Source organism: Erythranthe guttata, chromosome 13, assembly GCF_056151865.1.
Source record: "Erythranthe guttata isolate IM_541 chromosome 13, IM_541, whole genome shotgun sequence".
In the NCBI taxonomy this organism is placed as follows: Eukaryota; Viridiplantae; Streptophyta; class Magnoliopsida; order Lamiales; family Phrymaceae; genus Erythranthe; species Erythranthe guttata.
The window spans coordinates 16,645,591-16,672,566 of NC_142545.1; the positions used below are offsets into that span (position 1 = coordinate 16,645,591).

The 26,976-nt window shown below is 35.3% G+C and overlaps 4 protein-coding genes and 1 long non-coding RNA gene across 10 annotated transcripts; 3 read left to right on the forward strand and 2 right to left on the reverse strand.

The window, feature by feature from the left end:
- The first annotated feature begins 790 nt into the window (after positions 1-790).
- On the forward strand, positions 791-6,155 carry LOC105968855 (lysine-specific demethylase JMJ26). Of its 2 annotated transcripts, XM_012993532.2 has the most exons (13): positions 791-1,044; positions 1,650-2,622; positions 2,722-2,837; positions 2,919-3,018; positions 3,103-3,235; positions 3,323-3,386; positions 3,479-4,151; positions 4,248-4,577; positions 4,913-5,227; positions 5,322-5,394; positions 5,489-5,574; positions 5,666-5,785; positions 5,869-6,155. In XM_012993532.2, the coding sequence occupies exons 2-13, from the start codon at positions 1,657-1,659 to the stop codon at positions 5,944-5,946; spliced, it is 3,054 nt and encodes a 1,017-aa protein (XP_012848986.1). In that variant the 5' UTR covers positions 791-1,044; positions 1,650-1,656; the 3' UTR covers positions 5,947-6,155. The 2 variants fall into 2 exon arrangements, with proteins under 2 accessions (XP_012848986.1, XP_012848985.1); XM_012993531.2 differs by lacking the exon at positions 791-1,044 and having other exon boundaries at positions 1,621-2,622.
- On the reverse strand, positions 5,395-8,483 carry LOC148766052 (uncharacterized). Of its 3 annotated transcripts, none has more exons than XR_016035192.1 (4): positions 8,351-8,483; positions 6,219-6,349; positions 5,850-6,055; positions 5,395-5,746 (listed from the first exon to the last, which is right to left on the reverse strand). It is a non-coding gene; the product is annotated as an uncharacterized LOC148766052 (long non-coding RNA). The 3 variants fall into 3 exon arrangements; XR_016035191.1 differs by having other exon boundaries at positions 5,850-6,051; positions 6,208-6,349; XR_016035190.1 differs by having other exon boundaries at positions 6,208-6,349.
- A 1,982-nt stretch (positions 8,484-10,465) lies between these two features.
- Positions 10,466-15,993, forward strand: EMB2369 (tRNA synthetase class I (I, L, M and V) family protein). The gene is made up of 20 exons (XM_012993517.2): positions 10,466-10,910; positions 11,175-11,319; positions 11,395-11,451; positions 11,583-11,702; positions 11,785-11,889; positions 12,027-12,241; positions 12,329-12,395; positions 12,821-12,975; positions 13,070-13,334; positions 13,430-13,621; positions 13,699-13,778; positions 13,903-13,965; positions 14,064-14,145; positions 14,287-14,364; positions 14,438-14,539; positions 14,617-14,789; positions 14,889-15,066; positions 15,140-15,217; positions 15,303-15,434; positions 15,546-15,993. The coding sequence occupies exons 1-20, from the start codon at positions 10,549-10,551 to the stop codon at positions 15,789-15,791; spliced, it is 2,895 nt and encodes a 964-aa protein (XP_012848971.1). The 5' UTR covers positions 10,466-10,548; the 3' UTR covers positions 15,792-15,993.
- Positions 15,994-16,634: 641 nt separating this feature from the next.
- Positions 16,635-20,704, forward strand: LOC105969148 (glycosyltransferase BC10). 3 transcript variants are annotated; one of them, XM_088811798.1, is made up of 11 exons: positions 16,635-16,996; positions 17,098-17,463; positions 17,657-17,770; positions 17,924-18,024; positions 18,752-18,823; positions 18,932-19,013; positions 19,201-19,281; positions 19,538-19,579; positions 19,746-19,805; positions 20,042-20,188; positions 20,286-20,704. In XM_088811798.1, exons 2-11 carry the CDS (start codon positions 17,182-17,184, stop codon positions 20,460-20,462), a joined length of 1,158 nt encoding a protein of 385 aa, XP_088667924.1. In that variant the 5' UTR covers positions 16,635-16,996; positions 17,098-17,181; the 3' UTR covers positions 20,463-20,704. The 3 variants fall into 3 exon arrangements, with proteins under 3 accessions (XP_088667924.1, XP_088667925.1, XP_088667923.1); XM_088811799.1 differs by having other exon boundaries at positions 16,725-16,939; XM_088811797.1 differs by having other exon boundaries at positions 16,736-16,990.
- A 529-nt stretch (positions 20,705-21,233) lies between these two features.
- Positions 21,234-24,695, reverse strand: LOC105968949 (Ubiquitin-specific protease family C19-related protein). The gene is made up of 4 exons (XM_012993657.2): positions 23,754-24,695; positions 22,688-22,843; positions 21,948-22,159; positions 21,234-21,715 (listed from the first exon to the last, which is right to left on the reverse strand). The coding sequence occupies exons 1-4, from the start codon at positions 24,537-24,539 to the stop codon at positions 21,523-21,525; spliced, it is 1,347 nt and encodes a 448-aa protein (XP_012849111.1). The 5' UTR covers positions 24,540-24,695; the 3' UTR covers positions 21,234-21,522.
- Between the last annotated feature and the right edge of the window lie 2,281 nt (positions 24,696-26,976).

Genomic DNA, 26,976 nt, shown 5'->3' on the forward strand with positions numbered 1-26,976 from the left:
GTTCTGAATGACTATTATCATTTTCTTTTCCATAAAAAAATTGGGTCACATGTTTTCATATAATAAATATTAAATATGGCAAAAATCTCTTTCAATTATTTTTATTCTCATTCCTCTCAAATTAAATCCAGTAGAAAAAAATTATTATCCCTAAAATCCTTTACTTTTTTGTTTTAGTGCAGTAAATAGATATGATTTCGTCTTTACTTCTAATCTGCTATGAGTTATATGACGTATTGAATTTATGTTATTTTTATGATCACGATTTTGTTATGCAATACCGAACAGGAGTATGAATCCCCATTTATTTTAGGATGTTGAACGTGACAACTGACAACTTTATTTTAAATATTTTATTTATTTATTTTCTTCGTAAATAAGATTTAGCATGCGATATTTTTTCTACTTTCCAAAAGTAAATTCCAAAATTAGACCCATGAAATTGGCTATTCAATATTAAATTAAAAGAAAAAGGAAAAAGAAAATCTGCAGAAAAAGGAAATTAAATTAAATGTGTTTAGCGAATGATTATTTAACCGCATTAATTAATAGTTAAAAATATTTATATTTTTTCCCACCAAAATCTGGCCCATTTATTTCCGTGAAGATCCAACCTAATTAAAATTACCAAAAAACCACGCTTCCATAAATAACCCAAATACTTAATTGCTGTCAAATATTTTCCTTTTCTGTTCTCCACATTATTTTTAATTGATAAAAATATAATAAAATAATACCGCTTTTGTGGGCCCATCTGATTTATTTATTTATTTAATTCGGTTGGTGTGTCGTATCTCTACTTATTTTTTGCCCCTGTTGCAAAGCAAAGACGTATATAAGACGCGAGTAATCAATCCTCTTTCATTATAATTCTTCCTTCGATATCAAAACTCTTCCCAAGAGATTCTTTCTCATCTCCAATTCCAATTGATGTTTTTATTTAGCCCCTTTCGCCAAATCTGCGATTCGTTCTTCATCTCGGAAGTAATTCACGGCGGTTGAATAAATTGGATTCGGAGAAGAAACACTCTGATCGTTAATCAGGTGAGCTGAATTCATCGCCTCTGTTTTTTTCGCCTACTGTTTTTTCAATCTGTTTGTGGTGATTTGGTATTCCTATAAACGTGAATTGTCTCGTGCGATTGTGTTCTTCTTCTTCTCCTTCTCCTTTTTTTTTTTTTTTTTTTTTTTTTTTTTTTTTTTTTTTTTTAATTTTATAATACTGGAGGTCTTGATTGATGAGGCGATTAGTGTGATCGACTGATATGAAATTTCAATTTTCGAAGCTGATTATTGGTTGATTTGGTCGATTTATCTGCGTAGGTTTTTTTTTTTAATGAGCAGTGATGTATACAAAGTGCTTTGACTCAGTTTCTGGTTGACTCGGCGTCAACATCTTTCCCTTTTAATGTTCCTGTAGATCAGGAGCCTATTTCTATGAAATTCATGCTTATGTGCAAATATGATTGCATCGATCTATGTTTTATCATGTATGTTAAAATTTAGGACTGCCCAGTGTGGGAAAAGGAATAGAGTAGTTTTGTTACTGAAAGACTGTTGCTTTTCATATTGAGTAGTTTTGCCTTTTGGAACTGGATTTGTGTTATCTATTTATAAACTAAGCATTCTTTTGTCATGTGTATCTGCAGTGTGACAATGGCAGTAGTAATTACAAAGCAAGAAAGTCATATTCATTGTACAAACAATGGAATACCGGTGGTACGGAGAACCCTGAGGCGTGTGCCTGCAAGGAAGAGGAAGCTTATCATTAGTTTTGATGACGATGAAGAATATGAGGAGAATGTTAAATTATCCCCTCCAGAATCAGAGGATTTGTCTGGTCAGAAAGCAAGAAAATTTGGAAGCAGCAACATTTCGTGTGAGAGAACAACACCAAGTCTACATCAGAGGGTTTCAACCGTAAAAGTAAAAGAAACAGCGCAGACAAAGAAAAGTTCTGGTAGCTCCTCCGCGGAGAGATATATCTCGTCAAAGAAGAGATGCCACCGTGTTTCTCCAGGTGAAATAGATTCTGATAGTTCTGATGAGAAAGGCAACGATTGTTTTAGGTCCTTAGAGGAGTTATTGGCTAAAGAAGGTTCAACAGTACGTAGGTTTCAGAGAAAACGCTCAGAGAAGGTTTCCAAGAAGTCAAATGAGAAAAATATCTGTGGAAATAAAGTTAATAGGAAAAAGGAAGAAACTGACAGTGAAGAAGAGTGGTGTGAGAGCAAGAAAAGACGTAGGCCATCAGTGGCAACATCCGGCAACCAAAAGAAACAAACTGAGGATATGGATGATCAAAAAACATCCAAAAGGCGCCGTGTTTCTTCACACAAATTTTTGGACGAAAATTTCATTTCATGTGATTGGGTTGATGATGAAGAAGATGTGGTTTCGTCTATTGATATAGTGGTTGGAGGAACTGATTTAATCAACTTATCAAGAATCCAAAGTAGTGCCAAGAAAGCAAAAAGGAGTTTAAAGAGCGCCAAAAGGAAATCTGATGGTTCTGCAAAACACTCTCCATCTAACTTATCCACCTCTTCATCGTCCTCTTGTTCATCAATTCCACAACTTGATACTAAAGCAGAACAGAGATCTGTAAGTAAAAACACAAAGGTATGCTCTTAATCTTGCTTTCGTTACATCATTTGCTTGCACGCAAATTGCTTCTTCTTCTTTTTCCTTGTGAGATAATGCTTTCTTTTCTCGTAACAGGTAAATGGGAAGGAGTCGATTAAATGTCACCAGTGTCAAAGAACAGATAGAAGAATTGTTGTTCCGTGCACAAAGTGTGACAAGAAAGTGTACTGCATCCAATGTATTAAGCAATGGTGACTATTCTTACTCTACACTTTTGCATTACAAATATTTCATGAAAACATATATAGTAATTTCCTATCTTGTTCACATAGGTATCCCGAATTATCTGAGGAGGAAGTTTCAGAGGTTTGCCCACATTGCCGGAATAATTGCAACTGCAACTTGTGCTTGCATTCCACCTCCATTTTGAAGGTTTGTTTGTTTGCTGAAATATTCAATTGTCTTTAATCCCTGTGTTATTGAATCCGCTAAAATCTTGTTTATCTGTTAACTCAGACATCGAAGAGAGATATGAACGATGATGAGAAGATTCGACATCTGCACTATCTCATAAGCAAACTTTTTCCCTATCTACAACACATTCACAAAGAACAAATTGAAGAGATAGAGATGGAGTCTGAAATTCAAGGTATGTGTCTTTCAGTTTGAGGTAGTGTGTGCATTTCAGACCATCCATTTTCATCACTGATGGTATCTTTCATATTTGCATTGGCAGGGATACCTTCATCTTCAGTCGAAGTAAAACGGGCATTTAGCTATACCGATGAGCGAGTATATTGGTAAGTGGCTTTCTTTCCTTTTACCTCTGCATTTTGTACTCCTTTATCTGATATAAAGTGTTTGCTTACTGTCTTCCTTGATTATCGAGCAGCAACCACTGTTCAACTTCAATTGTTGATCTTCATCGAAGCTGCCCAAGTTGCTCTTATGAGCTGTGCCTTAGTTGTTTCCGTGAGATCCGTTCGGGTCAGCATCCAGGAGGACCAAACAAACGGGTCCTGCAATATGTGGACAGAGGCTGTGATTACATGCATGGTGGAAATCCACATCCAGAATCTTGTAATACACAGTCTTTAGATAGAGATTCTGAAATCCCATTTGAGTGGGTTTTAAATAAAGATGGGAGTGTTTTTTGTCCTCCCGAAGAAATGGGCGGATGTGGCAGTTGCAAATTAGAGCTCAAGTGCCTCCTTCCAGAAAATTGGATCTCGCTTCTAGAAGAACGAGCAGAAAACGTATTGAGAGAATATAAACCAGTCAAGGATGTTTCTGATCATACAACTTGTGCTTGTGAAGAAGGCTCGAAAGACAAATGTTTGTATTGCCCAGATTCGAAGGATACATTGAACGAGGAAGAGCTTCTGCACTTCCAAAAGCACTGGGCTAAAGGAGAACCGGTTATTGTTAGAAATGTTCTTGAGCATACAAGCGGATTAAGTTGGGAGCCGATGGTTATGTGGCGTGCATTGTGTGAGAATACAGATTCGCAGATCAGTTCAAGAATGTCTGATGTAAAGGCTATTGATTGCTTAGCTGGTTGTGAGGTTATTATCTTCTTCTAATGATTACATTTGAATACAGAAATTACATCAAATTGTTGTTTGATGCTAATATTTGGTTCTTTACGATGGCTATTGCAGGTGGAGATTAGTACTCGGAAATTCTTCAAGGGTTATACAGAGGGGAGAAGATACGAGAATTACTGGCCGGAGATGCTAAAACTCAAGGATTGGCCACCATCTGATAGTTTTGAGGATTTTCTACCACGACATTGTGACGAGTTTATTCGAGCCTTGCCATTCCAGGAGTACACAGATACAAGGGCTGGTTTTCTTAACCTTGCTGTGAAATTGCCAGCAGCTGTCATTAAACCTGATATGGGTCCAAAGACATACATTGCCTATGGCGTCAAAGACGAACTTGGAAGAGGGGATTCAGTCACTAAGCTTCACTGTGACATGTCTGATGCGGTATGAACCCAAAACCAAAACAGTGCTCCATAATGCAAAATAAAATAGAAACTTATATATGTAATTTACGCATGAACCAATACTGCCAAAATATTGCCCCATTCTGTGTTAAAAGAAAAACAAACGAAAACCTACTTGGGTATTTTACGTCCACATTATTAAATATTTTTCGTCCACGTTATTAAAGTTGACCAGTTTAATTGCCATCTCATTTTTTAAGACAGCACATAACGAATTTTGTTTTCAAACCCCAAATTCGAAATGATTGAATTTCTGTTGATGTAGCTTTCAAGTTTCAAGTCTTGTGTGCTAAAACAACCTCGTACTGGTTTCAGGTGAACATTCTGACACACACAGCAGAAGTAGATTTATGTGAGGAGCAGTGTCAAGCAATTGAATTGTTGAAAGAAAAGCACAAATCTCAGGATGAAGAAGAAAGCAGGGCTAGAAGAGAAAATGGAAGTCCTTGTGAATCTAGTGGCAAAGACACTTCCTTTTCATATCATAAAAATCAAACAGAAGGGCGGTCGGATAATAGTGGCGCCGCTCTGTGGGACATTTTTAGAAGAGAAGATGTGCCGAAACTAAAAGAGTATCTCGTTCAACATGCGAGCGAATTTAGACACACCTATTGCTGCCCCGTTAATCAGGTAAATCAATTATTATATAAAATAAAAATAAAATAAAAAAGTGAGGTTTTCTACCAACTGTTTACTGAACCGTTTTCTTGCCTTTGCTTTCCAGGTTATTCATCCAGTTCATGATCAGACCTTCTACTTGACCTCGGAACATAAACTTAAGCTAAAGGAAGAATACGGTATGCACATAGAATTTGCACTAGGAATTTTTTTACTATAATTGAATTTTCAGTAGGAATCTTAATGAGGCAACCTTTTATTTTATCATTTCAGGCATAGAACCTTGGACATTTGAACAGAAGCTAGGAGAGGCGGTTTTCATTCCTGCAGGGTGTCCGCACCAAGTGAGGAATCTCAAGGTAAATCGAAATTCAGATTCGGTGTTTGCTTGCAAAAATAATATATAAACATTTTCCATTTTTACTGATAATCTGTTCGCTACTATCGCAGTCATGCACAAAAGTTGCTGCAGATTTCGTTTCTCCCGAAAACTTACATGAATGCCTCAGACTGACTGAAGAATTCAGGAAGCTGCCAAGAGAACATAGAGCCAGAGAAGACAAATTAGAGGTAGCTTTTTAATATCCCATTTGACAATTAAAAAAATATATAAAAAAAATGAGAGAATAATTACCAAAATTTATATCGTGCAGATCAAGAAGATGATCCTTCATGCCGTTGACAAAGCAGTTGAAGATCTTGAAGAACTGACGTCTAGGATCGAGAATTAACAGCAATGAAAAATCATATCTCTAATTTTGCCGACAAGAAAAACCATTCTTCATGATCGCGTATAGATATACTCTGTAGAGCAAGTAGCCTCCATATAAATCGGCCTGCCTAGGAGCGGATAAAAGTGTAAATAGATTATAGAGAGATTTGACAAAATTGTATACAGCTACTGATTTTTTAATGAGATGCAGATTTTATCCAAAACAAACTTTAATGTCACATAAAAATAAGACAACTTTAGTTTAAGGATTTGCTGTCACCTGAACCTTACTTGATCTCATAACGGCTTTTCCGAAAGTCAACTCAAGCTTGTTCTTCGAAGTCAAATCGAGCTTTTTCTTCATGGGATTGGATCAAAATCCCAAAACTGTCTCCTTCAGAAAGTTTCAGTCTCCACATTACCTATATTCAAGCAACACGTAAAGAACAACAACAACGATCCATTAATTAAGCTAAAGGGCAGAAGAAAAGTAAAATTGAAATTAACATGTTAAGGAAAAAAACTAAAATCAAAATTTCAAAAACTAGAACGAAAAATCTATTTCAAAATATTAGGGTATTTTGGATAACTTTTGTTTCTATTTTATACCCCTAATAACATACAATGCATAATCTGTATAATATAGAGAAATAATAATAAAAATAATGTACACAATGCTATACATGATATAGCATTAAGGTAATCACTAATTACATGATCATGGATGGTGTAATCCATGGAAAAATTTAAACACTATCATTATGCAATTTATCAAGGAATTTAGTATATTCACATATTACATTACCATGGATAGGTCTATGAGTTGCTTCACCTGGTGAAATGTACCGGGTAATTTTACACCACAGATCTACATAAATAATCATCCACTACGCACGTATACATGTAGGTAATTTTTTTAATTGTAGATCGATTGTGCAAAATCACCCGATGTATTCCAGAGGGTGTATTCCAGAGTGCAGCATCTACAAACCATCCTAACCAATTCAAGTTCATGTTATCCAACTCATCTCACACAATTGTAATTCCTAAATTTAGGGGATTCGAATAATCATATGTTAGATAATTCATATCTTTATCAATGTTGCTGTAATAGAATCAAATGGAATTGTTCTTAGTATAAATAGGAATACGTTCTATAACTTTTTTGAAGCCGGTATCAAAAACGTTTGTTCTTAGTATAAATAGGAATACGTTCTATAACTTTTTTGAAGCCGGTATCAAAAACGTTTTAGAACATATTCCTATTTATACTAAAAACAATTCTATTTTATTCTATTAGAGCATCATTGATTAAGATATGAATTTGGTCATTGATTAAGATATGAATTTGGTCCGTGGTCAATACTGCCAAAACCACACCGGTAACCCAAGTCAATTCGCGAGGTTTTTAAAATCCACCGGTGAGTTACAAGAAAAACATGTAGAAACATTATTAGGCTGTGGACCAATGATGGCATAACCCGAGTCAATTCGCAAGGTTTTTAAAATCCACCGGTGAGTTAGAAGAAAAACATGTAGAAGCATTATTAGGTTGCGGACCATTAAACCGAGTCAATTCGCGAGGTTTTTAAAAATCCACCGGTGAGGTACATGAAAAACATGTAGAAGCATCATTAGGTTGCGGACAATCGATGTCACCGTTAACCCGACTCGAGTCAATTCGCGAGGTTTTTTAAATCCACCAGTAAGTTACACAAAAAACATGTAGAAGCATCATTAGGTTGCAGACCATTGATGGCGCACACTTGTGGGCACTATCCAGTGGCGCACTAGTGCACTTGCACTTTTGTGTGTCGCACATGTGCACTATTATGCCTACGAGTGTACAAATTGTACACTTTCAAGTGTTACACGATACTTGATTGAGGTTCAAATCCGTGACAGATGCTCATCTACTAGTTTGTAGATTGAATGGTATATGATTGTGTATGAATCTATCATGCAAAAGCTACCGAATTTCGGTAATGTCCGGATTGAATGGTATATGAATCTATTATGCAAAAGCTACGGAGTTTCACTATAACTATACACTTTAAACTTTACACCCATCATCCATATCTATGTATATGTGATTGCCTACAAATCTATGATTCAAAAACCTATGCTATCCATATCTATGTATATGTGATTGCCTACAAATCTATGATTCAAAAACCTATGCTGCAAAAACTATTCGATGTATTTGACCAGGTGTAGCATCTACAGTACGCCAAACCCCATAACCTTAAGGTCTTTCGATTGGTCCCATCAAATTGCTCAATCGAAAAATCTTAGTTTCGCCCATGTTTTGTATGATAAATATTAACAAAACCACTTAATAATAAAAACTAATTGAAAATCATAAGTCATGTAATAATCATAGGTTTCAAGAAAATAATTCCATCAAAATAAAGAAAACTTACCCATAAACTTTTTTTTGTTAGAGATCAAGGATGAAGATCTTCTAAGGTTGACATCTTCTCCTCATGATTGGACCTTTCTTTTATATTTGTACTATTTTCCCATGAGATTTGTGTGCCCATAGTATTGTCTATGAAAAGATTGGATGTGTGCTTTTATAGGCCACAAAAAAGGTATTCCTAGGGTTCACGAATTATTCATAGAATTGACGATACTACCCTTCATAAAGATCAACTAATCAAGGAAAAAAATCTGTAATTACCCGTAAATACCGGACATGCACTCTAAGAGGGCAGTCTCCATTCAAATTACGATTCTATTTCTTTCTATAGTTCTCTTTTATTAACAAGTCCCAATATTTTTCTAATTTCTCTTAGATGGTTTATACAATAAAAATATCAAATACTTTTAACTACAATTAATATTTTATTTATGGAACAAAATAAAAAATATAAAAAACAAATCAGTGTGAAATAATAAAAAATAAAAATCAGCAAAATTTAATCACGGTAGAAAATAAACTGAATTAAAACATGGTATATTATTATGTTTGGGTAAATTACGAGGTCAAATTACGAAAAACCTCTCATGTTTGGGTAATTACATCTACCACCTTAACTATGAATCTTCATACACACCCATCCTTGTGGTGTCAAATTTAGTGAAATATTCTCGATTATGTGGAATATTCTCCAGTTTGTACTTGTTTTATCCCATTCGAGCTCCACGTTTTAAAATAAGATGATCATAGGATGTGTCTCTTGGCTAGTAAATACTAGATTGTGATGCATCAGAAACTGCATTTTAGCACAAAACGTGTACAAACAACATTCCCGATATAGAAAATTATGTTGAATTCGACACCATAATAGTGGACGTATAAGAAGATTCATAGTTGATGGGTAATTGTAATTACCCAAAAATTAGGAGTTTTTTCATAACTTGACTTTAATTCAGGGGTGATCGTAATTTACACTATTATATTCATATAAGGGTAAATTACACCCACACCCCTGAGGTATGCTTAAATAACTTTAAGGTCTATGTGGTATCGATAATTACACTCACCCCCTTGAAACGTAGTTATAAACTCTAATGTGATAATGCATTGGATACGTTATTACGATAGAGTTTTAACGGACTATTGGTTTCAGGAAGTGATGGAGACAACAAAGAGTTATGGGTGATTTAATAAATATTGGGGGAGCCATGTCACCCCATAACTCCCCATAACTCTATGTTATCTCCACCAATAGCTAAAAGTAATAGTCCATTAGAACCCTATCGGAATAATGTATCCAATGCATTATCCCGTTGGAGTTTCTAACTACGTTTCAGGGGGTGAGTGTAATTATCGATACCACAGGGTCCTTAAAGTTAAGCATACCTCAGGGGTGTGGGTGTAATTTACCCTTCATATAATTATCTTTAGGATAAATTCCACTTCCCCTTACTTTGGTTCTATATCACTTTACTCCTTTTACTTTTGATTGCATCGATTTCCCCCCTTGTACTTGAAAAATTATCTCAATATGTCCTTTACCGCCAGTTTTCAGACCATTGACCTTAACACCGTTTGATCTAAGTTTGAAAATTACAAAAAAACCACCCCTCCTAGTTTAAATAATTATTAAAAAAACAAAAAAAAAAAATTGTGGTTGGCGTCGTGGACTATGTTTTCTCGATGTCTTGAATTTTTTATTATTTTATTTTTATTTTTTTATCTGTTCTTGTTTTTTTTAAATAATTATTTAAACTGGGAGATGTGGCGTTTTTGTAATTTCAGATATTAGATCAAACGGTGTTAGGATCAAATGTCTAACAACTAACAGCGAAGGCATCATTAAAACAATTTTTTAAGTATAGGGGGGCAAATCGATGCAATCGAAAGTAGAAGGGGAAAAAGTGATACCGAGCCAAAGTACAAGGGGGAAAAGTGGAATTCAGCCTTATCTTTATTTTATTAATTAATGCCCTTGATAAAGCTAATCACTAAACCAAACAGCAGAAAAATGTAGCCCAATAGGATGGCCCGGAATAAGTAACATAGCCCAATTATTACCTTTATCGGATGGCCCGGAATAGTTAAAATAGCCCAATTATTACCTTTTGTCGATAAAGGCCCAATTAAACTCTTATCTATTTCACCTTTGACAAATCCCACCCAACGGTCTATTCCCACACACACACACATACACTAATGTTCACCCAAATTCAACCGGCGCCACGGATTCACTTCCTGCCACCGCCACTCCCGCCGGATTATCCTCTTCTGCGCCGCCACTGCACTCCGCTTTTGAATCACCGTCGTTCGCGCACTTCATTTCGTCGTCTTCGAGTGTCCAATTGCTTAAATGGCGAAGGTGGAAACGCGAGTTGTAGCCAGGAAAGCGAAGAATCCACTGCCGGTAGAGAAGATGGCGTGAGAAGAGCTTACCCTTATCATGAAATTGAACCGAAGTGGCAGCGCTACTGGGAGGAGACCAAGACCTTTCGGACACCCGATGAGATTGATATGTCCAAGCCCAAATTCTACGTTCTCGACATGTTTCCTTATCCCAGGTCCTCTCTCTCTCTCTCTCTCTCTCTCTCTCTCTCTCTCTCTCTCTCGATTAATATGGTAATTAGGCATATTGATTTATGCAGTACACGTAGTTTGTGTATATTATTGAAATCAGTTGCTAATTTGCATTTGTTTTTTCGCTTCATTCATCAAACCTCGTTTGACAATTACTCATTTCCACCCAAAATTCACAAAGCTAAGAGAATTTGCTTTCAAACACATTTGGATTGCGCATAAAATTTTCAAATTAATAATTGTTTCAGTGGAGCTGGTTTGCACGTGGGGCATCCTCTTGGTTACACAGCAACAGATATTCTTGCTAGACTTAGACGTATGCAAGGCTTCAATGTTTTGCATCCAATGGGTTGGGATGCTTTCGGCTTACCCGCCGAGCAATATGCAATTGAGGTAATTTTCCTCTTTGTCTATTTCATTTCATTTTTAGTAAAAAAAAACATTCGATCGTAATTTTTTCATTGACAGACAGGTACACACCCGAAGGTCACAACAATTAAAAACATCGACCGCTTCCGCTCCCAGGTTAGTTTCCTTGCTCTCTGTTTTTTACGAAAATTCACGTGATATATTTTTCCCGAAAGCATTTCAATATTTTTTTATATCTTAGTAGTTGGTTCTGCTATTTTATATTGACATCGGTATTTTATTTCCAGCTTAAATTATTAGGCTTCTCGTACGACTGGGATCGTGAAATTTCTACTACGGACACTGAATATTACAAATGGACACAGTGGATATTTCTGCAGCTCCTGAAAAGGGGATTGGCTTATCAGGTATAAATTATTTCGTACGGATATAATTTTCATTATTTCAGACACAATTGATTATATTAACTTTATAAATGAAACAACATAGGCTGAAGTTCCTGTCAACTGGTGCCCCGCACTCGGCACTGTCTTGGCAAATGAAGAAGTAGTAGATGGTGTGAGCGAGCGTGGGGGCCACCCCGTAATTAGAAAAGTACGTTTTATTTTGTTATTTTTTTTTAATTCTCTAAATGTCTATTATTTTCGTGCAATTTTTTTGCTTCGTTCTTTATTTTTCATTTGTTGGATGGTTTTATGATTTTTTTCAGTTCATTGTTTATTACCGAGCAGCCTATGCGGCAATGGATGCTGAAGATTACTGCATACGCAGACCGCCTTCTAGAAGATTTAAACGATCTCGACTGGCCTGAAAGTGTTAAGGAAATGCAAAGGAACTGGATAGGGAGATCTGAAGGAGCAGAGATGCAATTCAGTGTAGTGGATATTGAAAGTGACCTCAAAGTTACTGTTTACACTACCAGGCCCGATACCATTTTTGGTGCAACGTATATTCCTTTTGGCCATTTTTTTTAATTTTATTTTTCTAACAAATACTATGGTTTCTCATTATTACATTTTGTCTTGTTTCTTAGGTACTTAGTCCTGGCGCCTGAGCATGTACTGTTGTCAGCCATTGTATCTGATGCCCAACGAAAAGACGTATGTCTTTTTCTACTTTCTATTTTCTATTTGTTTTGTTTTATAATGGGAATAGCTAGGGGTGGAAATTGGAATGGAATTTCCGATTTCCGTCGATTCTGATACAAAATTTCCCGATATTGGAACAATATTTTTCATTCCGAAATCCAATTTTTTCCAATTTTTTTTGGATTAGAATCGGAATATATACGAGATTCTGGTTTCCGCTACGATTTTTATTTCCAAACATTCCGATTTTTTACGCTTCTAATACCAAAATTAATATAGATTATACATTTTTAGGTTGCTAAAAATTGGAATTCTCCCAATTCCGCCGATTCCTATTCAAATATTTCCGATTTTGGAACAAGTTCTTTTTATTCCAATTTCTGCAATTCTGATTTTCGATTTATTCTTCTAACAGAACAAAATATTCTTGAGTACAGGTGGAAGAATACAGAGAAGTAGCTTCTAGAAAGAGCGACCTCGAGAGAACCGAACTCCAGAAGGAAAAAACCGGAGTCTTTAGCGGCTGTTATGCAACAAATCCAGCTAATGGAGTATCTATTCCGATTTGGGTAGCTGACTATGTTTTGGGAAGGTGTGCTAATTTAATAAATTTATCCAATTCTTGATGAGAAGTTTTTGTTGAAGTTATGAACTTATGATATTAATCTAAATTGATATGAACACAGCTATGGGACAGGAGCAATAATGGCTGTACCTGCTCACGACACACGAGACCATGAATTTGCTTTGAAGTACAATATTCCAATTTGCGGGGTTGTAAATCCAGAAAATGGAAGTCTCGATTATTTCGAGAAGGCTTTCTCTGGTGATGGTACAATGATAAATTCATCAAGCACAACATCAGGACTTGACATTAACGGCTTAAGCAGCAAAGACGCTGCTTCTAGAGTCATTGAGTGGCTCGAGAAAACTGGAAATGGGATGAAAAAGGTAGATTATATAATCAATCCCAGACTTCGATTTTCGTTTCGATTTTTTTTTTTTTCTTTTTATGAAATGTTATATATTTTATGTACTTATTATAGGTGAATTACAAGTTAAGGGATTGGTTATTTGCAAGGCAACGTTATTGGGGAGAGCCTATACCTGTAATTTTTAATGACAGAGGTGAATGCGAACCGATTTCTGAAGCTGAGTTGCCTCTTACACTTCCCGAGTTAGATGATTTTACTCCAACTGGAACAGGGGAGCCACCACTTGCTAAGGCTCTATCTTGGGTATATTCTTTGTTTTTTTTTTTTTTTTTTTAATTTAATTTTTTTTTATAATTAATTTGATGAATATTTAATTTCAGGTAGAAACAATTGACCCTACCACTGGTGGATCTGCTAGGCGCGAGACGAACACTATGCCACAATGGGCTGGCTCTTGCTGGTGTGGCTTATTTATTTCTTCATTTTTTCGAAGTTTCTTCAACGTGACCCAAAATAGATCTTTTCTCGTTCATCCAACTTTTGATATTTAAAGATTTCGTAATTCTTTTTAAATTTATATGCAGGTACTATCTGAGGTTCATGGACCCGAAAAATTCCAACGCATTGGTTGACAAGGAAAAAGAAATGTAAGTTATTTGGCCTCGATTTCTGCACATTCTTGTTAATTTCCATACAAATTAGTGTTTATTTTAACATCCAATTATTTTTTTTTTCTTTTTTGAAGGTATTGGAGCCCTGTTGATGTGTATGTTGGTGGGGCCGAGCATGCAGTTCTTCACTTACTTTATGCTCGATTCTGGCACAAGGTTTGTGCTTACATATTTTCTATTATTGCATTTAATTATGTCATTATGTAACCGATAATATTTTAGAAACTATATAATGTTTGGTTTCATACTTGTATTTGTTTTTCGTGGCATAATAAACATGTTGTTACTTTTCTTCAGGTTTTGTATGATATTGGCGTAGTTTCTACCAAGGAGCCTTTTCAATGTGTCATAAACCAGGGAATTATTCTCGGAGAAGTAAGTATAGTTAAGTTATTTACATAATATTAATTCCACTTGTGCAAAAATATATTAATTGGTTAAATGGCAGGTGCAATATTTGGCCTTCAGAGATTCTGACGGGAATTTGGTTTCTGCTGATGTCGTTAATGACACGGGCAACTTCAGCCAAGAAAGCATACCCGAAGAGAAGGTAGATGTCATATGTACTCCTCACAATTTGTTTTCTTTTAAATGGCTTTCTCATATGTTTTTTAAATAAATAAATAGGTCGTAAAATCCGGCGATTATTTTGTGATGAAAGACAATCCGAATATCCGTTTGATTGCGCGAGCCCACAAGATGAGTAAAAGTAGAGGAAATGTCGTTAACCCTGATGATGTTGTTTTGCAATATGGTGCTGATTCTCTTCGTTTATATGAAATGTTCATGGGTCCTTTCAGGTATTTTTATTTATTTATTTTGGAATTAACTTTTTCTCTTAATTTTCTTATTATTTGACGCATAGAAAATAATAAATCCCCATATAACTGCGCTTGTAGAGACTCGAAAACATGGAGTACTAGTGGTATTGATGGTGTGCACCGATTTTTAGCAAGAGTATGGAGATTGGTTGTTGGTTTACCGTCTGCTGATGGTAAATTCAAATCTGGAACCGTTGATTTCGAAGGGGAACCTTCTATTGAACAGCTTCGTTGTCTTCATAGATGCATTAATAAGGTAATAATTTATTTTCCGCTCGTAAAGGAAAAAAGAAAAAAAAAACTAATAATGCAAATTTTTATAATGATAGGTAACAGAAGAAATTGAAGCAACACGATTCAACACCGGAATTTCTGCGATGATGGAATTCACTAATGCAGCATATAAGGTCTTCTCTCTTTCTCTTTCTCTCTCTAGACTTGATCCAAACTCGGAACTAATAACTCAAATTTTTTATTTTTTATTTTTTTTAGTGGGAAAAACTTCCAAAATCGATAGTTGAAGAATTTATTTTATTGCTATCGCCGTATGCACCACACATGGCGGAGGAGCTCTGGTCCCGCCTGGGCCACTCTACTTCACTCGCTTACGAGCCTTTCCCTAAGGTATATAATTATTTTTCCCGAAAACATGTTTTTTGTTTAAATAAGGATTAATGCTAGTTACACCGTACTTTTATTGGTTCAATTGGTGATAATGTCTAGTTATTATTGCAGGTAAATCCAGCTTACTTAAAGGAGTCCACGGTTATTTTACCGGTCCAAATAAACGGGAAAACAAGGGGCACAATACAGGTTGAGAAAACGTGCACAGAAGAAGATGCATTTGAACTAGCTTCGCTCGATTCGAAACTGTCGAAATTTCTGTCTGGGAAAAGCATCAAGAAACGAATTTTCGTACCTGGTAAGATTTTAAATATTATTGTTCTAGAAGCTCCGAAAGTCAAAGTGAGTCAGCGGTAGCGCCAGCTAAGCTGGTCTTCATTCGGGCTATGTAAATCGTGTTCTTTTCATGATTATATTCTTATTAGAGCCTAATTAATTCTGTCTTACTAATAATGAATGTATTCATTCATTGAGAGAAGCTCTTGAGGGCGATTAATATGTAAAGCCTGTTTGACTTTTTCGTTGTTCATTTCATTAATGTTAGAAAAACCCTTTTTTACTTTTTTTTTTTTTGCTTTTGAGAAGCCCTTTTGACTTTTTTTATTTTTATTTTTATTTTTTGGTCAATGATAAAATATGGGATGTTTCCTACCTTACCGTTTATTAACGTGGGCCATGTGTGATCTCAAGAAAAAAATTAAGTTCAGAACATGCACCATGGTTTTTTTTGTGCTACACCCGATAAAAGTTACAACGGGGTGAGTTTTTACTGTTGATTTGCATACACTAATGTATTTGTGTTTGCGTATTTATAAAAGATTAAAATCTACCCGATGTATTTGTCTTTACGTGTTTATAAAAAATAAAGATCTACCCGATGTATTTGTGTTTGCGTGTTTATAAAAGATAAAGATATAACCAATTCATCACATAAATAGAGAATTTTTACTATTACAAATTTGACTTTTTTTTTTTACCGAAGTCAGGTGTACACGTCTCAATTTGGAAATCAATTTTTTTTGTTTTATTAAATTATGATTAAAATTTTTTATATGTATTACAATTTGAAGGTATGTTTAAATAGTTAGTATGAATATTGTCTCTACCTACTATCATTAAACAAATATTTATTCACTACCAAACAAATAGTTGACATCCTATATCACGTATTCACGTTTGAATTAGACTATCATATAAAACAAATTGGGTTTTTTTTTTTTCTTTTTTTGATGAATGAAAAAAAAAGGTGGAATTTATTACTTAAAACAAAAAAAAATGGATTTTGATTATATATAAAAAGTAAATCAAATCAATCAAATTGGGGAAAAAGTGCTGGAGAGAAAAAACCCAGGAAACAAACGGTGTCGTTTCGACATTGCAGCTAGCTCCATTGTCATATAGCACGAAACAAAAAGCGAGCACCACCACCACCGCCACAAAGCTTCCGTTTCAAACCAAAACTTTTTACTTTTCGATTTTGGTTTCACTCTCGATTCACCATTTATGTAAAATTGCTTGATCCACTCCCTCTCATTTTGCTCATTCCATTTTACAATGTACATGTATTTCGCTCTCCTAATCCGAATTGCGAATTCCGTAAATCTGTATTTTTACGTGTTTGTAATTTTTCTATGTTTTTTTTTTGTGTTGAATTGAATTACAGGAAGAGAAAGAAGAGGAGGGAGTAGGATTTGAGGAATAAATTTATACACAGTGGTGATTCGGCTGCGTGTGTATGTGATCGGCGATGACGAAGAAGGGATATGCGTCGTTGAAACCGGGGCTGTCGATGCGCCACGTGTTGTGTTTAGGGTGGAAGCTGCTGATTCTGGTGTCCCTCATTCTCTGCGTGTGGGCTTTCCTCAGAATCCAGCAGTATTCTCAGTCGATGGGTTCTTCTGCTTCGGTTGTTTTGCCGAGGAGAACTCGTGTTTCGGACTATCATTTCAGGGGCGATCCCAAAATCGCGTTTCTGTTTCTGGTTCGGAAGAATTTGCCTCTCGATTTTCTCTGGGAAAGTTTTTTCGAGGTAAAGGTTTTTTTAGATGAAGTTAATTGGCATTAATTGAATGTTTCAGTCTTTTGTTGACTTGTTTCTTGTAATTATTATCATTTATGGTGGTTTGAGATGTTCCTTTATCTGTTTGAGACTAATAGCTTTGCACTGGATTTGGATTTGGATTTCCAATTTCATGTTGGGAACTATGTTTTCGTCTTTGCAGAATGTGGACAAGGCAAAATATTCGATATATATACATTCCGAGCCTGGTTTTCTGTTTGATGAATCTACTACAAGACCGATCTTCTTTAACCGGCAGTTGAAAAATAGCATTAAGGTAACTAGTCGAATTATTCATTGTTTGGTTATGGAGACGATATGGAAATGAGTTGACGAGGAAAAAAAAATTTGAAAAGCATTCTTGAATTTGATGGATTATTTTGCTCAATCTAATCAGTTCAATAGATTGATATTAGAGATAATGGTGTAGGTAGCCTGGGGAGAAGAGAGCATGATTGAAGCTGAGAGATTGCTATTTGAAGAAGCCCTTCAGGATCCAGCAAATCAAAGATTCGTTCTCTTATCAGACAGGTTATCTTCATTACAGCCAATAAACATTTCTACAAAACAAAATGAAAAATTATGGAAGTGGTAGTTTTCATGCTTAAATGTAGTGTATCTGCTGTATATCGTACTCTATTTGATATGTGATACTAGTTAAGAAAAAAATCTCCAAATAAACGAGCTGGAGAATGCTTCACTCAGTATGCAGTTTAAGTTGTTGATGTTGCATTAATAGATTTTATCTATTTTGAGTGATTGGTGCTAGAGACTGGAGAATTCTTACTTTACATAAGAGACTGGAGATAGAGAATATATAATTAACATCCTTACAATTATGCCTTGAGAAATTGTGCTTCATTTACCTTAAATTGGCTATAGCTCATTTGTGGGATATTGATTGCACAACCTGCAGAGTTAAAGTAATTACTAATTACTGTTCGTTGCAATAGGATGAGATAATTTACTTTTTTTATTCCCTTCTGGTAATATTTGAATACATCGTTATGTGATTTCTTTGCATGTATCTCAGTTGAGTACGCTTGTCATTTTCTCTGACCATAGTTGAGTGTTTGAATTAGTATCTGAGACTGAGAGTCAGCATCTACTATTCATTATGCCGGTTAGCTTGGTCAAAAATTTCTTTAGCATATTACGTATCCAGTTCATCTAATATATTCCACATTTCGACTTCATAATATATGCTGCTGTTGGAGCATTTGTAGTTATCTGACATTAGTTTTATCAACTGAAACAGCTGTGTACCTTTGTACAACTTCAGCTATATTTACAACTATCTGCAGAATTCTCCAAGAAGTTTTGTAGACAGGTAGGTAGTTGATAAAAATTTGAATGATGCCTTGAACTCATTTGTATTGTAACTTACTAGACGAAGTTATCTATGTAAGATAACAAAATTATGTATTTTCTGGCCCAGCTTTCTTGATAAAAAAGATGTTCGCTACAATCCAAAGATGTCACCATTTTTACCCAAGAACAAGTGGCGCAAAGGATCACAGGTAATATTTGGAGTGTTGTTAAAAATCAAAAAAAAGAAAATATCAAGGACATAAAACAAACTTTGCCTGCATTAATCGAATAGTAGCGTCACTGAGGCTATTAATTTGTCTACTGTACGATTGTGAAATTTTGTTGTTACAACTGAAATATATTGCTATTATGAATTTAATTAGTTTACTGCTCCAGTGGGTCACTTTAATTCGAAGACATGCAGAAGTTATGGTAGATGATGAAATTGTTATTTCGATCTTCAGGAGGTTCTGCAAGGTACATACTTTTTCCCCAATGTATCTTTATTTGCTTGTTTACTTCAGATTGCGTGTTCTTTGGGCTCTATCAATCAAAATCATCACTACACGCCAAGTTCACTTTGATCATATCGTTTTATACATTTGACGTGTACTGGTGCTATTGTAATAAGAGATGAAGAAATGATTTTATGTTGCTTGTTGACCAAAGAATTTGAGCTTGCATAAGTAAATGTAAATCCTCCCTGAGAAATGATGTTTTTTTTTTTTTGCAGAGACGTCCACCAGATGATGAGAGTAAGGGCAAGAAGAATCTTGTAAGTTACCTATGCTGCATGTTCAGAAAATGATTGTAAACCATATCAATCAGCATTTGTAATATCAATAGCCATTTTTTGAGATGATTGCCTTTTTTTTATGTGGCCTGCACTTTCTATTTTTATAATAATATTGGCTTAATAATGTCTGATGAATTGGATGCAGAAACTTCAGAAACAGCACAACTGTATACCAGATGAACATTATATGCAGACCTTACTAGCAGTAAGCCAATATATATATATATATATATATATATATATATATATATATATATATATATATATATATATATATATATATATATATATATATATGTGTGTGTGTGTGTGTGTGTGTGTGTGTGTGTGTGTGCAAATATTATATTGTTGCACATCCATATATTGGTCGAACGGGCCTTCTTCGAGACAATTTTGTTATAAATGCTTGTAATGCCAAATTATTTTTCTTTTTGTTTATAGATGAATGATCTTGAAGCTGAGCTGGAAAGAAGAACAGTTACGTACACTTTATGGAACCAGTCCATGGGAAATGCAGAAAACGAGGCATGGCATCCTTTTACATATAGCTATGCAGATGCAGGGCCTCAACAGATAAAAATAATAAAGGTTTATTAACGGCACCAGATAACTGTTACTAAAATTGACGATTTTTTAAATATATTTGCTGCTTGGTTTGACTTTCTGCTTATTCGTATATATTCAGGATATAGACAATGTATACTATGAAACGGAGTCCAGAAGAGAGTGGTGCAGTAATAACTCTACATCTGTTCCCTGTTTTGTATTTGCGAGGAAATTTTCTCAAGGAGCTGCCTTGCGCCTCTTAAGTCAAGGGATAGTCGGTAACTTTGATATCTCTGCATTAATGGATACACCGTGATTTTTTCCGGGTCATAATCATTAAAAATAGTGGTTGGTGTTATGCACAAATCGTGTGATAGTAACAATTAAAGATTACATCAAAGTAGAGAGAGTATTGTCTCTCAAAGTTTTGCATGTGTCACATTCATGTCAAAAAAAAAATAAGCATGATATATTATGACTTGGAGAAGATGATTGTATACAACATAGGTTAGTGAAAATAGTTTGAAGATATTATTCTTTGGAACGATTATTGGTAAATATTATCGAGTCTCGACACACACACACACACACAAACACACACACATGTATCTCTAGCTGCTGACGAAAGGGGATAGAGCAAATGGCAGCTGATAAGGTAATGTTAAAATTTTGTTGGTACATCTAAAATTACAGGAAAACAGGGCCAAGATAAAAATCAAGAAAGACATTGTGGAGGGATCTTTCAATTGAACCCTATTCCTAGTATTAGTATATGTTTTGTAATTTAATGCCATTGGTTGTAATCTATCTCTATCTCTATCCTATTATACACACATCACTAAGCTATAATATTGATTAATTAGGTAAAGTATGATTGATGTCTCTATCATGAAGATTATGAATATTCGGAATAGTTCGCGCAAGTGACCTGTGACGTTGAATCGTGCTTTAAGCAGAGCTGTGCAATTGCATAACAGCAGTTAATAATTAGCTGAGCAGATATGATGCACTAAACCATCGGATGTATGATTAGACGACAATTAGCTAGTATCTTAAATTCACATTTTTATATTTGAACACGTCGAAGAAGAAAAACGATATCCATCATATATATGCAGAAAAAGGGAAATCGGGATACAGGCCAAGAGCAACGTAGATGACTTCTATACAATGGCATGAAAAATTTGATGAACGGGTTAATAACTCTTTTTTCCCGTTCGGATGGATAATCTTACAAGATACATATATTGCTCTTCATCCAGGAAAAGAATACACAGTGGACCGGCCGGAAACTTCTTCACGTCATACACTCCACTATTTACTTGTGTCTTGCAAACCTTAGACAAAAAGAAGAAAAGAAAAAGAATTCGGACCATCTATACAGGAATCACATCTTCACTTTGACTCTCATCGGACGTTAAAACAAGGCCTTCGATGTATGTTGGGAGAAGGCAACAGGGCCAACGACAGCCTGTCGAGATAGGCTCTGTGGGTGGAACAATCATTAGTACATTATCATGGCGTCGAACCACTCCCATGATACTCACTGTACTTCCTTCTTTGATATAACTGCAATCAAATTAAAAATATAAATCATTGGAGAAACACTAAAATAAATATTTATAAAGAAAAGAGTTTCCGATATCAAGATTTCATGCATTGCTCTTGATAAAGAAACTGAACTTACATGATAGAGAGTTTATTTTATTTTAAAATTTCAGCGCTTGTATCAGCTGATTCTTAGGTGTGTTTCGCAGTTTATGATTTATACAAAGAGGGGGTAAAATTAAAAATGTCTTACCCTTCTTTAAGACGCATTATATTGTCGTCACTTGATAAACCCCGGTCAGAAAGCCAGCGTAGGAAGTTTGGAGACAATTTTTCGTTGTCTTTGGTGACATCAACTACTACAGTCGGTTTAACAAATGGGGCAACTTTAGCTCCATAGCCTGCTTTCACTAGAGCTCTTAAACCAGACTGGAAGTCTGATATATAAAAATCCGCAACAAAGTTCTGTTAACACAAGGAAAACAAAAGGGAGTGAGATACATCAATCGAGAAGTTATCCTTGTCAACTTTACAAAAGTCAACTTAAAAACATGCATGCAAAACATTACAAATTAAACCGATGTCACCAATCTTGTTAACTATATTGACCTCCAAAACACCAAGCAATGCTTATGCATCCTACAATCTGGAAGTGTAATAAGTTGGAATAAAAAGATTTTATCCGAATAATAAGTTGGAGGCATAACAACTGAAAAAAAAACAATTTATCCGAAAAGGTTCTGAAATGACAACTGAAATAAAACCCAAATTGCATTTGCAATATATATGGTCCATCACAGACAACTGAAATTACAGAAATTTTGTAAATTGGAATTAAAAATGGGATTAAACGTAACCATGAGTTGGATAAATAAACATGGATGTGGTGATAATTAGTTTGTTTATAAAAGTCTTATGCAACTAATATTTTACGGTCAGATGAAGCAGCCATATAATTCCTATCTGATTTAGTAACAAGTAACACAAGCTGACCTCTGAATATCTGCATCCCCAAGAGAAGAACCTTTGTTTAGCATTTGCTGGTTTTCCACCACAACCTCTATATTCGTATAATTCTGATGATGCATACACACATCTCGGTATCCTCTGAAAAGAAGATTCAAGAGGTATGCTGCCACAAGTCACAACCTACACATGACAATCCAACACGAATAAATAGAGTATAATTTGAGAAGAAAAAAAAAGGTATGAACAGAAATGAAATAATGCAAAAGAGGAAAAAAAAAAGTTTAGGGAAACAATTACTAAAGAATGAGAAAAGCCAAAGATTAAGATACAGGATGCCAGATTTATACTGGGCATTTCCACTCTTTTCTCCCTGTTAAAGTTTTCTGTTTAGTTTGATCATAAATTATGTCTATCGCTTCGCAGGTGGCATGTCCATTTTACGTCACTGAAAATTACGGCATGGAAGAACTACTAGCTTCATGCTTAATATTTGAACTGCTGAAATATTTCATGTGTCATCATGCCTTTATTACCCAGTACGAAACAAATATTGAAGGCTATACTTATCAGAACTATGTGCTACTTCTAGTGAAACCTAAATTACAGCATCCAAGATTTCGAACATCTCGTATAAAACAAGATATCCAATGAAATTCCTCATGTCTCTAGCTAGAACCTACCCAAAACCATGAACTCCCTAAATGAAAAAGGATATAGGAATTTCTCGCCCTGCTGACCTCCCGATTTCCCCCAATTTGTAATGAATTGTAACCATAGTTTGTTGAATCTCAAAACATCCTAAAATATACTATATAATGATTTCATCAGGTCCGCATAATTTTCAGTCCCAAAATGAAAAAAAGAGAAGCAGAGGAAGAAAAACAATTTTCTGATGACTACCATAAATAGTATGCAATCGAAACCAGAATCTAAGTTACTAGACCCTGCCCGGAAAGAATTAATTATCCAACATGTAATTAAGTACTTAAACTACCACCAAATCTCCAATTAACTAATACTATTTAACAATTGAGACTAGTCAAACCAAAAGGCAAGATAAAACAAGCCTGCAGGGCCAGGGGTTACTTACCCCAGTGACCTTTACGAACTGGCCATCTATGGCGCCCCTCAGCTCGGCATCCGGATACTTCTTCAAGAATCCCAAGACCCCGTGTTTTCGGTACGCGTAATTCCATATCAAGATCATCACAGCAGGCACCAGCACCGCCACAACCGCCACCAGAATCACCGGCTTCTTCACTGCGGCCATGAGAAACGCCCCCACCACCAGCCCCATCACCACCACTACCAAACACACCCACATTGCCACCCTCGAAACCCTAAACCCTAATCTCACCTCCTCCCCCAGGCTGGTAACGGCAGAGCCGTAAGTAGCCTTGTTGAACGAGCTCGGAGCGGACGCTGTGTTATCCAGCTGCCCGGACCTACGATTCGAGCTGGACGTGCCCAGCGGGCCCGAGGTGATGAGTCCGGTGGGCTGAATCGGCGTCATCGGCCCGGAGAATGAAGAAGACGACGATCTTTTGCTCATAGGCCCGGAGCCAGTGTTTTTTGGGCCAACAGGGCCGGAATTCGGGCCGGATCTCGCAGATCCACTGTTGTGCTGAGAAGACGAGGGTGGTCGCGAGGGGAGCTTAGGCGGGCCGCCGGTTGGTGGGTGGTGGTGGTGGTGGTCCCCTCCGGAGAGGTCGACGCCGTACATTTTGCCTAGCTCCCCGGACCTCTTGACGTCGCCGCCGGTATAGGGAACGGCGCGTGACGCCATTGTCGGCTGCCGCTCTTTGAGCTGCTGCTCGGGTCGACCCGACACAATAAGCCCGTTGCTCAGCTGGTGCGACCCGGTTCGAGTACCCATTTCACTTGATTTCTTCAGAGAGAGGAAATGGGGGAGTGTGTGAATGCACAATGTGCAGCAGCAGAGAGAGAAAGTAAAGCTTTTTTAGTGGGGGGGGGGGGAGGAGTGAGAGAGAGAGAGTGTAGGTGGGAAGTTGAAGGGAGTGGATGTCGGGGAAGGCTGTGAAATGACGAAAAGGCCCTTCTTAGGGATAGTGAAAAGACGACTTTGCCCTTTGTCTCTGTGTTCGGGGTACAGTTTGCTCTGTAACTTGCTGTCAGTGCTGTGTGTTGGGATTCGCAGAGTCGGTTAAATCGAGTGACGTCACTCTCCTCTCACTGCTAATTATTCGAAATTATTTTTCAAATTACTTATAATTAATAAATTAATAATAATTAAATTCACTTGACAGTTCATAATTTCATATTAATTCGAATCATTTACTATTTGCTACAGCTTTAAGTGGATACACATCGTAGTCAAGTAAGTCTACATCATTTGATTATTGAAATTAGCACTAATACAATGATTAGCAAATTGTTAAGGGTACTTTAATCAAAGCAATATTTATTTATTATTAGTATAAGTTCTCTTACATCACGCGAATCAAATTTCAAATCATAAAATAATCCATTTCTAGCATTGATTCGTTTTTGCCAACAAACCCTTGATTTAATGTTTTAAATAGGTGCCAAAATCTTCATTTTATAAATTATAATTATAAAGAGTATAAAACAGTGGATTATTACATAATTTGATATTTATTTAGTTAAATATTTTTTTTCAGCTCGAAATTATAGAAAAAAAAATACTTACTTTTTCATTGATTAAGAAATTGTATATTCGTTAATTTACTGTATCGGTCTATATTTTATCTTGACTATTTTATTTTCGACGAATCATATCAAATCATTTGACTTTGAAAAAAAAAGAGAAGGAAAAAAAAGCAATTATTCTTTCTTAATATAGTAATGCAGTGATTCCTTTCACAATTGCCATATATAATCTTGATTAAACTACAGACATTTAATTAATTAAAATGATGAAAAGAAAATTAATCATTGGTGAAACATTAAACGCGAATATACTATAATGACGTGGCAGTATTAAACTATGATGGGAGTGGCTGATTAATTAGGACAAATCACGATTAGTTTATGTATTTAGATTGAGAAAGCAAAAGACCACCTACTTTCCTTGTACGTTAGATCTGAAAGTGATTGTAACAACTTCAAACTTACAAAAAAAAAAAAAAAGCCCTTAAGTACCACCAACTAATAAGAATTTAAAAAATAAAATAGATTATTACATTTATTTTTTTCGAAAATTATGGACATATTTTGAGTATCCTATATTTTGGATTTTACCCTACTTATACGTACTATGTTGAAATTATATGAATCTGATATTAAATTTAATGAGACTTACATGCATTTTTTTTTTAAATAAAATAAAAGAAATTGAACTTTTGATCTAATATTAATCTATAAAGTCATTAGCACTAAGACGATGCCTTCAATAATTGTTATAAATAAGTAGTTATTTATGATCATTGATTGTGTTTATGGTGTGATTGACTAAGGCCTAATTAATCAAGCTCATTAAGACCAAGCCCATTAAATCACACCAAGGTGTAATGAAGTCCAATACAATCATTCATGCCTAGGTAAGCTATTGTTGGCTACTCTTTTGAATATTGCATAAGATTCTTAGAGCACCAAACTGAATAAACTAGTATAAATAATAATACTGAAATGTTAAATGTCGTTTACTAATACTGTATTGACTTCGAATTTGATTTTGCCATATTTTTATTTTGATTTTGGCAAAATTCGAAACACAAAAACTGTAGTCATTTGTGTTAGTTTTCTAATTCAACTTAAATCCGCTAGATTGGATGCCGTGTGACAAAGTTATGCATGAATGAGGCACATTTTGAATTTTAGATACCCCAATACATCAAAGTTGTGGGCAGTATCCATTGATTCATGTATATCTTTCTCGTCTGACATCCAATTTTGGTGATTTAAGTTGGATTAAAAAACTAACTCAGAATACTACAAATCCTATTTTTCGGGTTTTACAAAATTTGGAATAAAAAATAATCAAAATCATGTTTGAAGTAAAAAACGGTATTATTAAAACTCGAACGACGTTTATCACATCTCATAATAATGTATATATGAAAAGGGATTAAAGATTACGGATTATATACGAATTATGGATAGAAAAATAGAGAGAGAACAAACAGTAGTAACTCTAACATGGAATTGTTATTGTTCAGCAACGGCTCAATCTCCAATAATTCAATACACGTCCAGAAATTCAAATGGTTGTGACAACTCTAGTATAGTAGTTTTAATAATCATATTTTGAAAAGAATATGTATTATTTTAGATATTAAATTATTTAAGCATTCAATAAACATGTAGGCATCCCTTCCACCACTGCAAAAGGG